This window comes from Boleophthalmus pectinirostris, unplaced genomic scaffold (genome assembly GCF_026225935.1).
Source record: "Boleophthalmus pectinirostris isolate CB_2022bp ecotype Guang Dong unplaced genomic scaffold, ASM2622593v1 HiC_scaffold_2, whole genome shotgun sequence".
NCBI lineage: Eukaryota > Metazoa > Chordata > Actinopteri > Gobiiformes > Gobiidae > Boleophthalmus > Boleophthalmus pectinirostris.
The window spans coordinates 37,565,785-37,580,875 of record NW_026571152.1 but is presented as its reverse complement, the minus strand read 5'-3'; the positions used below and the strand labels follow the sequence as shown (position 1 = coordinate 37,580,875).

The window sequence follows — 15,091 nt, the reverse complement described above, 5'->3', positions numbered from 1 at the left end:
TCAGATTGTGTTAAAATAAAGCTCAGATTAAAGTCTAACAAAGCCTCAGACGGAGCAGTGCCACACCCAAACACAAGATGATGGCATCAGCTGCACATTTTCAATAAGTAATAAACAATAATAAAAATAGTTCTGCTCTATCCACATTTTAATACAGATACAATACAGAATGGCAATGTTATCTGGTTAAATACTGTTGTGCGTGGATATTTGCAATAAAAATAAAAGTCGGTGTTAGAAAAAGGCAAAATTCTATACTACACTTGCTCTAAATTTAATCGTAGCCCGGCCATCTGTCTGTGTGTGAAGTTGTTTGTGTTGGCGGTAAAGAGTCTTCTCCAAAAAAAACAATCAGTAGCAACAGGAGGCCGGACCTGCTCCAAAACTCCGGGGCTCGTCTCACGGAGGCAGGTGAAACGCACAAACTCAGCCAGAAAGTTTTCCCTCTACCACAGGGCTCAGGGCTGCCATTTACTGTGTGCGTGTGTGTGTGTGTGTTTATATGTGTGTGTGTGTGTGTGTTGGTGTGCGTCAAAACTAATCTTTGAGCAAAGCGCTGAAGGGTCAAACGCACAAATGTGAAAGCCCTGAGCGGTTTGGTCCCCGGTGACTTTTTAGCTCGTGTCGTTCGTATCCCATCCATTTCCTGTCAAATCCCATTCCCGTCTACTTTTGAAATTAAAAACACCGGACCTTTACAACTTTTACTTTTCTGCGTTACCTTGGCGATGTGACGATAAAACGTGTGATCTGATTAGTGCGGCCATCTCGGTGCGGTGTGGTGCAAGTGTAATATTGTGATTTTAACCAAGACATGATAAAGACTGACCAGTAGAAGAAGGGGGTGTGTCTATATTTGAGTTGATTGACAGATGGATTTAACCAATCACAGTTAAGCAAAAGAAGGAGTAATACAAAGCTAAACTGTAATGAAATCAGGATTGTGGGATGCACGGATATCTAGCTTTTTCAGTTCCAATACCAATTTTGATACTATAGTTGCTGATACTCAGGGTTCCCACGGTCATGGAAATCCTGGAAAAGTCTTTGAAATTGAAAATGTCACTGTCTAGGCCTGGAAAAGTCATGACATTTGGTAAATTCAATGTAAGTTTTGGAAAACTCATGGAATCTTAGTATATTTTTCACACAACCTACAGTGTTTCTGTTAAGTTCTCATGAAGCTATTATGATGATTTCTGAACGTTTGCGCCTTTTGTTTAAAAGAGACGACAATAAATGCACCGACAGTATTTAGAATTTTAAAAAAAACTATAATACCAAACCATAAGGTGAGTGGAAAGGGTTAAGGGTTCATATTTAGCTGTAAAAGTCTGATCAATTCTACACACGACATTCACTTTAGGTCATGAAAAAGTCATGGAAAACTTTTGAAATTTTGTGAACAAGTATGGGAACCCTGGATACGGATGGAGCAGAGACTGAAAACAGCATTTATTTCCTGTAAACAAAAATAAAATAAGACAAAACTATCCAAATGTGTTATATAGCTGTTGTTTATCTCTAAAGTAACCATAGAAGCAGATATCCAATCCAGAATATCAGTATCGTATCGGTGCATCCCTAACAATCATGATCTTGGCTTTAAAAAAATCGATATTTCTTGGCATATAGACCACCCCTGATTTGTGACATTCCGGGTACTTTTCGGACATATATTGTGATTTTGAGCTTTTTGTTTAATGCAGCTCTACTCTCAAAACATAATAAAGACTGACCAATAGGAGGAGTGGGTGTGTCTGCGTTTGAGTGACAGGCGGATTTAACCAATCACAGTTAAATGTGTTACTATACTACTATGCTGAGACCAAAGGTGGGACCAAGTCGTTGTTTTGAACGTCTCAAGTCTCAAGTCATTGACCTCAAGTCCAAGTCAAGTCCCAAGTCGAATACAGGAAAGTTCAAGTCGAGTCTCGAATCACTGGCCCATAAATCCAAGTCAAGTCCAAATTGTCATTGTACAAAAAGTCATTTCAAGTCTTTAAACCAAAAAGGTACCAAATACAGCTAGATTTTTGCTATTTATATGACTTTTAAAGTTGTGCTTAAATGATATATGATTATTTAAATTATTGTAACAGTTGTTGAAATGCAAATTTTTCTTTAATTGTCTTGAAAAGAATGTGAATTATTATGGTCAGAATAAAAAGAATTAAGATTAAAAGTGTTAAAGTTACTTTGTCATGTTGTCTGCACTGAAATGTAAGGATCATGTTCTCTGTAGTTCCCTTGATTTTACTGTATTGTACTGTATATTTCTATAGTACTTTTGAGGACACCACGTCACAGTACTTCAGTTACATCCAAAGTGACAGACAGAGAAGTGCGAGGAACATGTTCCAGTTTGTTACTGAAAAATTAAGCACTGCATGTATCAAGTGTAAAGAGAAAAGTATTTTATCAAGTCAAGTCTCAAGTCCTAAAAACACTGACTCAAGTGAGACTCGAGTCCAAGTCACGACCTGCAAGTCCCCACCTCTGGATGATACTAAAGCTGCTGATACCCGATACCAACCGATACCAGTGCAGAGATTGAAAACAGCAAAGAAACAAAACAAAAAAAATAAGACAAAACGATCCAAGCATGTCATGTAGCTGTTATTTATCTCTCAAATAACCGCTGAAGAACTTTGTGTAAATAAAAATTCAAGACTTTCTGGGCCAAGAAGTCTTATTACATCAGTTTATATGTCAAAATATGATATCGGCTGAACTGATATTTGGATTTTTTTTTTTCTTTCTGTATGAGTCCATCCCTAACAATCGTGATCTTGGCTCTAGAAAATCAAATTTGTGAAGTAAAAATGCATTCTGGGTACTTTTCTGACTTAATCGTAGCATATAGCCTTCATAAGCAAAGAAAATTACGGTAACACTTTACAATAACTACACCTTACTTAAGCCTTAATAAAGCATGAACAAAGACTTAATTAATAATGAACTGAGATTTAATTAATAATGATTCACGCTTAGTAAATGTTTATTAATAAAGCACAATTCGTCTTCAGTTTGGAAAAGCTCTCAAAAAGACTTAACTAACAGATAACAGCTGCCTGAATTACCATTGCATTGCATTATTAGTAAAGCATTCTCTCATAGTTTACTAATCATTAATAAATGCTCAAATGGTTAGTTCATGAGTAATTAAGTATGAAATAATTATGAGTAACTATTTACAGCACAAGCAAATTAAGTGCAAGTGCTAATTAAGGTAGTAATTAAGTAGTTACTAAGTGTGAATCATTATTAATTAAGTCTTTGTTCATTATTAGTTAAGCCTTTGTTCATGCTTTATTAAGGCTAAATAAGGTGTAGTTATTATAAAGTGTTACCAAAATTACATTTAAAAACACCTCTACTCCTCCTCTATATTAAAACTATATTTTATAACTAAAACAGTATCAAGACTGACAAAATGTTATAAGTGAAATTAATTTTTGAGTTATAGATGATCTTGGATTGAAGAAAATGTAATTCAAGATAATCCAAGTAATACTGAAACAATACAAATGTGTAAAAAAAAAAGACCAAATAAAGCTTTACTTACAATATCATGAGCTCAGATTCGTATCGGACCAGGGCGTTTTTCTCCTGGACCAGCTTGAACCACTCCTGCATGAGTTTGGGGTCGTCCTTCTTGCCCATTCCTGGGAGGAGAGGAGGTCAGAGGTCAGAGGTCAGAGGTCAGGACAGTGGCACGGCTCTTGGGTCTCTCTGATCCCAACCGGGCAGCTCAGTGACAGCCAAACCCCACGTCCTCGCCGAGGGACGGAGAGGCGGAGAAACGGACTAAGAGACACTCAGGTGGGCATATCGAGGGCGTGGCTATTGAGACTCTGCGCTGAAGTCACGCCGGGGGTGCTCTACGTGCGTCTCTATAGGGGAATGTTCGGTATTTACCATGGAGACACAGCGCGAAAACTGTCGAAAAGGCCGAAAAGTCAAGAAACGACGCATTTTCAGGAGCACAATAAAAGGAAAAAGCGGAAAAACTGAATTGAAAACTGAAAAGGGACTTGTTTAAGATCATCTCACTTGTTCTAGTCCAATCTGTGTGCCATTCGTTTATTCGTTTCTCAAAATGAAACCAAAAATAAGAAAATAAAAAAAAAAACAACTGTTTTCTTCATTATTTGTCTCCAAAACCGAAAATGAAAAAACGGATAATGATTAGTTTTTTCAGTTTTCGATTTTGTGTTTAAATGAAAAATGGAAAAACGGGTAACGGCTGTTTCCTGTTTTCTGCACTTAAACTGTGATGCCGGACTGAACCAGGACTAAATCAGGACTAAAACAGGACTAAACCATTTTCAGTCCCGGTCTGGCCCCGGTCTCAGTTCCGGTCTCAGTCCCGGTCTCAATCCCGGTTTGGTGCCGGTCTCAGTCCTGGTCTGGTGCTGGTCTCAGTCCCAGTCTCAGTCTCGGTCTGGTCCCGGTCTCAGTCCCGGTCTCGGTCCCGGTCTGGTCCCGGTCTCAGGTCTGGTCTCAGTCCCTGATCTCAGTCTCGGTCTGGTACTGGTTTTAGTCCCAGTCTCGGTCCCGGTCTCAGTCCTGGTCTGGTCCCAGTCTCACTCCCGGACTCAGTCCCGGTCTGGTTCCAGACCTGGTTCAGTCTTGGTTCAGTCCGACATCAAAGTTTAAGTCATGTAAACGGGAAACGATCTTTATCTGTTTTTTTTTTTTTCCATTTTTCATTTAAACATAAAATTGAAAACTGAAAAAATTAATCATTATCCGTTTTTTTTAATTTTGGTTTTGGAGACAAATAATGAAGAAAATAATTGTTGTTTCGTTTCCTTATTGTTGGTTTTATTTTGAAAAATGAATGAACAAATGATGCACAGATTTCGTCCCAACCAAGTCAGCTCTTTCTGGTCAGATTGTGTTCAAATACGTCTCGGGTTAAGTACACCTCGAGTAACAGAGCGTCTGGGGCCCAGGGAACCTTAATGACGTCAGCTGCAGAGTCTCAATAGACAGCTCCAAGCAAGCACACAGTCACACTCACAAACAAAGCTTCGGCGGAGCTTTGTGTTACCCAGTTTGGACTTGTGTACAAGTAAAATGAGCTTCAGGGCTGGTATTTTCTCAGCTGTTTTTTGGAGTTGATGGGCAGAACCAAGTGACATTTTGGCATTCATCCTCGCCGGCCTACATATCGTACATCAAGATTCAAAATAGACATTGTTTATCAATCCGTGTATCATTCGTTTATTTGCTTTTTAAAATAAAACCAAAAATAAGAAAACGAAAAAACAGCTGTTTTCTTCATTATTTGTCTCCGAAACCAAAACCAGTTTTTGATTTTGTGTTTAAATGAATAATGGAAAAAAACAGATAATGCCCGTTTCCCGTTTCCGTGACTTAAACTGCGATGGTGGACTGAACAAGTCTAAACCAGGACTAAACCAGGACTAAACCATGACGAAACCAGGACTAAACCATGTCTAAACCAGTCTCAGTTCCAGGTCTGGTCCCGGTCTGGTCCCGGTTTCAGTCCTCGGTCTCCCGGTCTCAGTCCTGGGTTCAATCACGGCCTGGTCCTGGTCTGGTCCCGGCCTCAGTCCTGGTCTCAGTCCAGGTCCTGTTCTTGGTCTTTGTCCCAGTCTCAGTTCCGGTCTCAGTCCAGGTCTGGTCCCGGCTTCCTGATCACCCAAGAGTCTATGCGGGTGCACCTCCGGGCCCATCCTGACCCTCCTGGTTCAGTCTTGGTTTAGTCCTCATTCAGTTCCAATTTAGTCCTGGTTTAGGACTGAGACCAGGACCAGACCAAGACTGAGACCGGGACCAGACCGGGACCAAAGCAGAACTGAGCCCAGGACTGAGACCGGTTTAGACCTGGTTTAGACCTGGTTTAGACCTGGTTTAGACCTGGTTTAGACCTGGTTTAGACCTGCTTTAGTCCTGGTTTAGACTTGGTTTAGTCCGTATGTGGCACAAAAGTCCGGCATCGCAGTTTAAATCACGGAAAAGGGAAACGGCCGTTATCTGTTTTTTCCATTTTGGTTTTGGAGACAAATAATGAAGAAATTAGTTGTTTTTTCGTTTTCTTATTTTTGGTTTTATACTGAAAAACAAATGAATGAACGATACACGGATTTTTATGCTTATGTATTTTTATCTCAAGGTTAAAATTCACGCAATGGAAAAAAAAAAAAAAAAAAAACTCCTATATTTTCTTTTATGTCATAGCCTCTTATAGAAACCAAGGTCACGCTCTTATTCTACAGTGGAACCAATTAAAAAGCCTATTTTTCTCTACTTTTTCACAGTCATAATGATATTTTTGATGTGGTAGACTGTTTCATTATGATTCTTTCAAAATTAAAAACACAGGAACCTCATAATTATAGAGCAATAGGACTTTTCTGGACCTCGCTTTGGTTCTGGAAGTAAATTTCCCATTCATTTTTCCCACAGACATTTCGAAAAATTAAAAAATTAAGAGTTCTAACCAGCTACGTGCGAATTGATCTTCATAACGTTGTTGCTTTAAAGCTGCATTGTGTAACTTTGCTGGTGGAGGGTTCCCCGCTTACTTGGAATGTTATTAACTGCCTGGAATGTTCCACAGTATGGCATTAAGTTTATCTATCTCCATGGAGACAAACGTGATGCCAGCAAAGTAAAATCGGAGGAGGTTTTTCAAGTTTTACAAAATATTTTAGTGTTATATGTAATTGAATAAAAGCAAGATGGATATGTTTACTTATTTTACACATTGTGGAACATTTAAAATAAATTTCTATGAAGACAAGCAGGGAGCGGATCCTCCAACTCAAAGTTACACAGTGCAGCTTTAAGTCCAAAAAGCTTTAATTTAAAATGGAAAATTCGCTGAAATGTTTTAATCACTTCGCGGTTTATAACATTTCAGAAACAGATTTAAAATAAAATTATAGGTCTCAAAGCACAAACAGTCACTTTTATTATAATAGGAAAACATAAAATAAACAATCTATTAAAATAAAGACTACCCAATTATTTTTTTATGTTGAATACTTCAGTTTGTAGCGGAGTCGTACTGTATTAACAACAGCGTTTGTATTGAGACACAAACATTTCTCTTTCTAAACACAGAAGTGTCCTCTGCTGAAATATTGATTTTTTTTCTGTGCTTTTTAACATGTTGTCAGTGACATCCACCCACAGCTCCCTGTTCACTGCTCTATCTTTAAAGATGCACTATGTAACTTTTTGGTAGGGGGTCCATCACCTGCTTGTTTCTACAGAGATGTTCTGCCTGAATTGTTTCACAGTATGACATTAAGCAGCTTTATGCTACTTTTTTTTTTATTACATGTGACTTTACAGCTCAATTAAATGGAAAAAAACAGGCATTCTGACTGTTAATGGGGTTGCCTCTCCACAGATCTGACCTGTAACTTCGTGGCCATACCAGCTTGTCAAAGCCTGATCCTATCAGATGTCAGAAGCTCAGCAAGGCCGGGCCTGGTTAGTACTTGGATGGGAGACACTGGGAAAAACAGGTGCCACAGGGGGCGCCAGTGGCAAAAACTGTCGCTGTGTCCTTAGGCAAGACACTTCACCCGCATTGTCTAGTATGAAAGTGGTGTGTTTGTGAGCGATGGTGGTGGTCGGAGGGGCCGATGGTGAAGATTGGCAGCCTCTCTTCTGTCAGTCTGCCCCAGGGCAGCTGTGGCTGCAATAGTAGTTTACCACCACTGAGAGTGGAATGAACGAACAATGAACTGTAAAACACTTTGGGTGTCTTGAAAGGCGTTATATAAATGAATGAATTAATTCATTAATTACCTTGGTTTCCATGAAGATAGAAAGATTAAATACCACACTGTGAAACATTCCAGATAAAGCAAAAACATCTCCCTGAAGAAAAGCATTTGATGGACCCTCCACCAGAAAAAGTTACACAATGCACCTTTAAATATTTATTAATTTCAGCACGACTCAGCAAAAAAACAAACAAAAAAAAACAACGCATAGCTACACAATTGGACAGAAAGTAGTGACGCAACAGTGTGGTAGCCGGTGGTACCATAAATCTGATTAGCCCTTACCAAACTTTCGAAATTTTAATTTTTTACTGAAGGTTCGAGAAAAAAAAGAATGGGAAATTTACTGAATTATAGAAGCCAAGGTTACGCTCTTATTCTACAATGTAATCAATTAGAAAGCATAGTGTTCTCTGCCTTTTCCCCCATTCACCACAGTCTGTGTGTAATGATATCCTCGACGTGGTGGGCTTTTGTGTTCCTCTTTTTCATTATCAGGCTGCAGCAGGTGGAGCTAAGGACTTTCACTGAAGCGCCAAAAGCCGGACCTCAACACGCCGTGACATACTTAGCCGGCGAAGAGGCGTTTCTCTAACAATACGAGAGGAACACAGAAGAAGAGTCGCAAATTGGCTGTGTTCTCCGGGGTCTGGCTTCTGCTTATTACACGGAGAGGTAAAAAGGGGGTAAGAGCCGGACTAAAATTGCGGAGGAAAATGGGAGGAGGAGGAAGATAACAAAATAAAGCACGGTCTCGCAATTTAACTTCCACCGCCACCAACCTTCAACCCAAGGCTCCAAACATAGGCCTGTCACCATGTTTGTTCTCAATTTTTTTGTTGACGATAAACAATAATAATGAAAAGAAGCTACCCGAGAATAACCCCAAAGCAGGAAATCCCAATAAATCCTTTTCGAAATGTACATCACGAGCTGGAGCAGAATGAGACGCTTAAAGGGCCTACAGTACGACGCCGTTTTCTGATCTGTGTTATAATGATGTTTCCTCATCACAAACATACGAGGAGTTTTGTTTCATTCACGTTATTCATGTTTAACAGAGCCAAAAATGCAGGGTTACTCAAACATGTGTAATCTGTGTATCGTTCGTTCTTTCATTTTTTAAAATAAAACCAAAAACAAGATAAAAAAAACTATTATTTTCTTCATTATTTGTCTCCAAAACCGAAATGAAAAAATGTATAACGATTCGTTTTTTCAGTTTTTGATTTTGTGTTTAAATGAATAATGGAAAAAAAAAACAGATAACGACCGTTTCCACGACTTAAATTGTGATGCCGAACTTTTGCGCCGCATATGGACTAAACCAGGTCTAAACCAGAACTAAAACAGGACTGAACCAGATCTAAACGAGCAACTAAAACAAGACTGAACCAGGACTAAATGAGGACTGAACCAGGACTAAACCAGGACTGAACCAGGACTGAACCAGGACTGAACCAGGAGTGTCTGGACGGGCCCGAAGGTGCGCAGTAGACTGTCGGGTGATCAGGACTGAGACCAGGACCAGCTCAGGACCAGGCCAGGACTGAGACCAGGGCCAGACTGGGACCAGACCGGGACTGAGACTAGGAGTGAGACAGGTTTAGTCCTGGTTTAGTCGTGGTAGACCTGGTTTAGTGCTAGTTCAGTTCTGGTTTAGACCTGGTTTAGACCTGGTTTAGTCCTGTTTTAGACCTGGTTCTTTCCTGGTTTAGTCCTCCTGGTACAGTCCTGGGATCAGACCTGGTTCAGTCCTGGTTCAGTCCAGCATCGCAGTTTAAGTCACGTAAACGGGAAACGGTCGTTATCCATTTTTTCCATTATTCATTTAAACACAAAATTGAACACTGAAAAAAAATGAATCATTATCCGCTTTCTCAATTTGGTCAATTTCATGTTCTTATTTTTGGTTTTACTTAAAAAAAACCCCAAAAGAACGAGTGATACAAAGATTCAGGTGTGAACGAAACAAAACAAAATTCTGCTTATATTTTTGAGGAGGTAACAGCATTATAACACGAATTAAAGCACACAGGAGTCAGTTTTGCACAATTTAGGACCTTTAATGCCACAGTATGTAACCTTTAATCCAAAATATTGTGTTTATTGCACTGGAAAAACTTGTAAAAAAAACTTACTATGTACGGGCTTGCATCTCCACGAACCTGATTCCATGAAATGTCGTTTCATGTTGCTCCCGTGACTATAATCTTCAACAGTAAAGCTCAATGAAAAATGTTCCTGAAATATGGTTTTAACTTTCTTTTTCCATGAATCATGCAGGAGACATGCCATCTCCAGAAAGTTACATACTGTAGCTTTAAGTAAGTAGTGTCAATGAGTCATATTTTTGTCCCTTAACTGCTCAAAAACAAGTAAATGTAAAAGATTTCCTCTAGCTCAAAGAATGTGAGCACGCTGATAATAATTCAGCTCCAAAAAACATTGTTCCCTCCATAATTTATTGACATGTTGATCTAGAGTTGATCTCGTAATTATAGTGACAGGCTTATGCAAAAACAAGAGCCCCGCTGTTCACTGATCCGGCTCAGAACCAGGACAAAACTCGGATCACACGTTTAGATTAGAAACCAAACGCAAAAAAAACCTCCACACAACAGGTGTTAGAATCAGACCAAACCAACCATAAACCTTAAACGACACTCTGAATATTTTTATCAAACATTCGTCACCACCTTCCTCCTCACACCATGCAAGTACTTTCAAAGCCACAAACTTTTCCGTAAGCCATCCACATACGAGTATAAACCTGCTCAACTTTAAAATGGATCTTTAATTCATGTTACAAGGCAGGTTCATGACTTAAGAAGACTAAAAATAGGCACCAAAACCTTTCATATTCAATCGAGGTCAAATAGAAATCAAGGATCATGCGGTTAATGCAACGGAGTCACACAGTTGTTTCCCCCTGTTGTATTTTTTATGCGTTTTTAAAATAATAATAAGAGTCAAACAGAAAGCAGATTTTGAAACTACATACAAGCAGGGGACGTGCTGTGCTCAGTTCTGCATACATGGTAGTGGTTAAAGGGGGAAGGGTTAAAGGTTAAAGGTGCACTGCGCAATGTTTCTGGTGGAGGGTCCGTCTGTCACCGTGGAGATGTTACTGCTTTGCCCGGAATGTTCTAGCCTGATTCATCAGCCGGTTTTGCTTCGTAGAAACCGTCTGACCTCGCAGCGTTAGAATCCGTTCGCTCGATGTTAGGCGGGTATTTTTTTTTTTATTTAACCAATCGCTGCTATTTGGTCGTGACGTATGTAATGCGCCGCTAACGGGACTAACTGGCATATTAAGCTTTTCCCAAATCCCATAAAAAGAAGGGCAATAACGACTTTCCCCTAGACGAAATACATGCATCAAGAATCTCGGACTTCCGGTCATTGCGCTATGCACACTGGGAAGGATTTTCCGAAAAAGTGAGCATCAAACCGTTCCTGTTTGATTTCCCAGTGGGATGTGTCTATTGGCAAAGCTGATCTTTTCAAGTCTTTTGAACCATATCGATTTTGTTTCCGGTTCTTGGGATGATTTAGACCACAGGTGTCAAACATACGGCCCGGGGGCCAGATCCGGCCCTCCAAGACTTTTAATGTGGCCCTTGGGTGATTTTCTACTAAAATATTTTAATTATATTTTCTATTAAAATATTTGTAATTTTCTGTGGTGTTTATCACAGCAGCGTCTCCAGCGTCTCTGTACGTGGCCCCTCCCACCAGAGCAGCACAAATGAAGACTTGTCTCTTTCCAAACGCTCTTAAAGGACGATCGTTTTGACTGTTGACCGTGACACCCTCATCAAAAAAATGTCAAAAATGAGAAAAGTGGAGCCGAGTGCAGGATTTTCCAAGAAAAATTGACTTATTCCTGTTTACATACAAGTTCATGTTAAAACATTGTGTTGTAATTGAATTTTTCTTAAAGTTTCAGGTTGTTCATAATATTATAAACTTATAATAAGAAAGAGTTCATCAATTTAAAAAGATTTCTGTAATAGATTTGTGTTTCTCTGCACAAATATTTGAACTTATTGTTATTTTTGGGGTTTATATGACATGAGTTTTCTGATCCGGCCCCTTTGGGATCAAAGTAGGTTGGATACGGCCCCCGGACCAAACTGAGTTCGACACCCCTGATTTAGACAGTCAAAGGTTTCTTTTTTCATCCTTCCCGTGTATCAATCCTGCCCATCGCCTTCACCTTTCACTGTTTTTCAATTCTGTTGGGAAGAGAAACAGTTTGAACGGAGGTTTGCAGTCACACACATCTGATTCCCTTTTGCATTTATGGAGTTCGCAAACAAATTTCTCCAGCCGTTTTCCGCTGTTAGGATCCAACAACCACACAATTAGAATGTCCAAATCCCATAACTAAAATATGACAATATCAGAACCAGAAACAAAAGCGATATGGTTCAAAAGACTTGAAAAGACTGACTTTGTCAATAGACGCATCCCACTGTATGGCGGTTTGATGCTCACTTTTTCAGAGAATCCTTCCCAGTATGCATTGCGCACTGACCGGAAGTCCGACATTCTTGATCCGTGAATTCACCAAACATTCTCTTTGTTCCGGCTTTAAATCCTCGATCTTGGGAATCATTGACAACACTGAATGTATCGCTCTTCGTTGATTGGCTGGTGCCTGAACTTGCACTCCTGAAATTAATCCTGGTTTTCCCATTAAAATCACATTATGTTCCAGTTCACTTTTGCCTCCAGCTGCCTCCAGTAAGATATTTAGTGGTCTATTCATTGCAGGAGTTTCTATTGCTCAAAATATACTTGTATTACTATATTTCTACTTGTAGATACACATTTATATAATTATGCCTTATCTGACACTTGTCTGTTGCTACTTATTATGAATTTGTTTATATTTATATTTACATTTATATTTTTGCTCTTTATTATTATAATATATTGAGATTTATGAGCTACTGTGTCCAAATAATTTCCCTTGTGGATCAATAAATCAGTAAAAAAAAGTCTAAAAACCTTCAGTAAATAGGGCCGACTCTCCACAGATCTGACTTGTAATGTACCGTAGTGCTGTAACCTGCTTGTCTCCCTCGTGATGGATTTAATACGGTTTAATGTAAACCATGGAACATTCTAGACAAAGCTATAACATTTCCATGGCGACATCAGCTGGCGGACTTTTCACTAGAAACGTTACGCGGTGCACTTTTAAGGACCGAGGTTCAGGTTTAGGGCAACAAGGGGAAGGGGGAGGTCCCGGGAAGGGGGGGGGTGCAGATCCAAAGGGTTGCCACGGTAACCCGCCACACCCGTTGGCGTGAGGGCGGCGGGCGGAGGATGGGGAGGACACGTTACCTTCAGGGGACCAGCAGGGGCACAGGGACACGGGTCTCCGGCGGGAAGTCCCCTCACAGGGCTCAACTTACATAAGACAAAGGGGAGAGACGTTTGAGGTTTGACGGGAGTGAAGCGGACGTGAAGACAGACGGACAGAAGACAGAGAGGACAAAGACAGGAGAGGTGGGCGATACGATGAGTAGGTACTTTGCAGCTGACGTCATTAATATTCACTGGGGGTGTGACGCTGACTGGAGGAACTGCGCTGTCTGTCGGAAGTTCAATAAGGGCGCAATCACACTAAGACTTCTATGTTCCGCGCTGTTTGTTTACATGTACTATTGCTTTAGTGGAGGAAAAAAGTCCAGCCGCAGAAATATCTATTACCGTATTTTCCGCACTATTAGGCGCTCTGGATTATAAGGCGCACTGTCATTAAATGGTGTATTTTTGAACTTTTTTCACAAATAAACCGCGCCGGACTTTGAAAGAAACACAACAGTTGGATGAGTCAGTGGGACTTTGTTTGTGGCGTTCACGGTGACTCTGGGCTTTGTTCTGTTGTGGCGTGTAGGGAGGGTGCTGTCTGGGACCGCTGGATTGTCGGCGTGTTCGCAGTGACTCAGTTGTTCAGTTGTGTCTAGAAGTGGCACATTGTTTGTTCCTCCGTTCCGTTCCTCGTCCGCATGGAGTGATGAGTGTGGCTGCGGGTGTTTTTCGCTGCATGGTCTCTGTCTGCTCCGTGCGTGTGCTGTGGGTGGCGCGGCTTTATAGTTTACTGAAGTCGTGCTGGGACACCCGAGTAGATTACTGGATAGGGCGCTCTGGATTGTGGGGCACGCAGTTGTTTTTTGATGGGGTCGGAGGCTTTAGAGCGCTCCCAATAGTGCGGAAAATACGGTAAATAGTGAGTCTGATGTGCGTCCTTTTATGATACGCACTTCTCAGTGAGTTGGATGGATATAAAAACAGCGCAGAGCAGTGATGACAGCCGGAGACGACAGGCAGCTAAACTTCTGTCTGTCCTTCTTAAAGGTAAGTGCGGGTTTGCCGTGTGTTTTGGAGCAGATTTTATTCACTGTTTTAAAGTAAGTAAAGTCATGCGTATGCACGTACATGAGCAACTGCGCTGTGCTTTGGCCTAACTCCTCCAATCGGGCAAAAGTCCCATCCGTGCAGTGCCTGAGCAAAGCAAGGTTCAATTGCGCTCACACTCGAATTGGAACTACAACAGGTGAGATGATTTGTGCATTTTTTATTGTATTTAATCCATTACCTATCAGCTATTCTTCCTGGAGACCTATGTAGCATGTTTTGGTTTAAACAAGTCCCTCTTGTCTCAACTAATATCACAGTCACAGGCTAGTCCAGGGCTATTGTGGATAATAAGTATAAATAAGTAAATTAATTTGATTAATTACAATTGTACATTTATCATTTTGATGCCCAACTTGGAGCACCGATAAATGGATAATGGTTTATGTTTTACAAGCAAGTTCCCCAAATGTTCCCCACCTAAGACTTACCATGGCTCTTAGATGATCTTAAAACTTTTTTGACAGTGTTTGGTGATCTAGAACACCCCCAATGTGACGTCACTGCAAAGTATCTGTAGTTTACTGTACAAAACAATGTTTGTTTTGTACAAATGCAAAATGAGAATATTGGCTATATTGTCACTACGGGTGTCAAGACGATTTGATAACCTAAAAATAATAATTGTGATAAGTTTGAAACAGAATTAAATATTTTCTATTGATTTAATTCAAACAGAGTTATTTTTTTTGAATGTTTATGTTACTTTATCCTTAAAAAGTAAAATTTCATAAAGCTGATCACGTGTAAGAGCAGTGGTGATGTTTTAGACAATAGTAATGAAAGAAAATTAAGGATTTCACTGTATTTGCGAAACTGAAACTCAAAAATTTCATACTGTGACTAATTAAAAACGTTAAAAATAATAAAAATAAAATGTG

At 40.0% G+C, this 15,091-nt stretch overlaps 1 protein-coding gene across 3 annotated transcripts in view; it reads right to left on the bottom strand.

Moving 5' to 3' along the window:
* mical3a (microtubule associated monooxygenase, calponin and LIM domain containing 3a) overlaps window positions 1–15,091 on the bottom strand; it is a 203,302-nt gene that overhangs the window by 7,609 nt on the left and 180,602 nt on the right. For all 3 annotated transcript variants that reach the window (XM_055155999.1, XM_055156000.1, XM_020941178.2), the window contains one exon: window positions 3,569–3,668. In XM_055155999.1, the coding sequence (XP_055011974.1) occupies window positions 3,569–3,668 (100 nt within the window). The remainder of the gene's footprint in view (window positions 1–3,568; window positions 3,669–15,091) is intronic.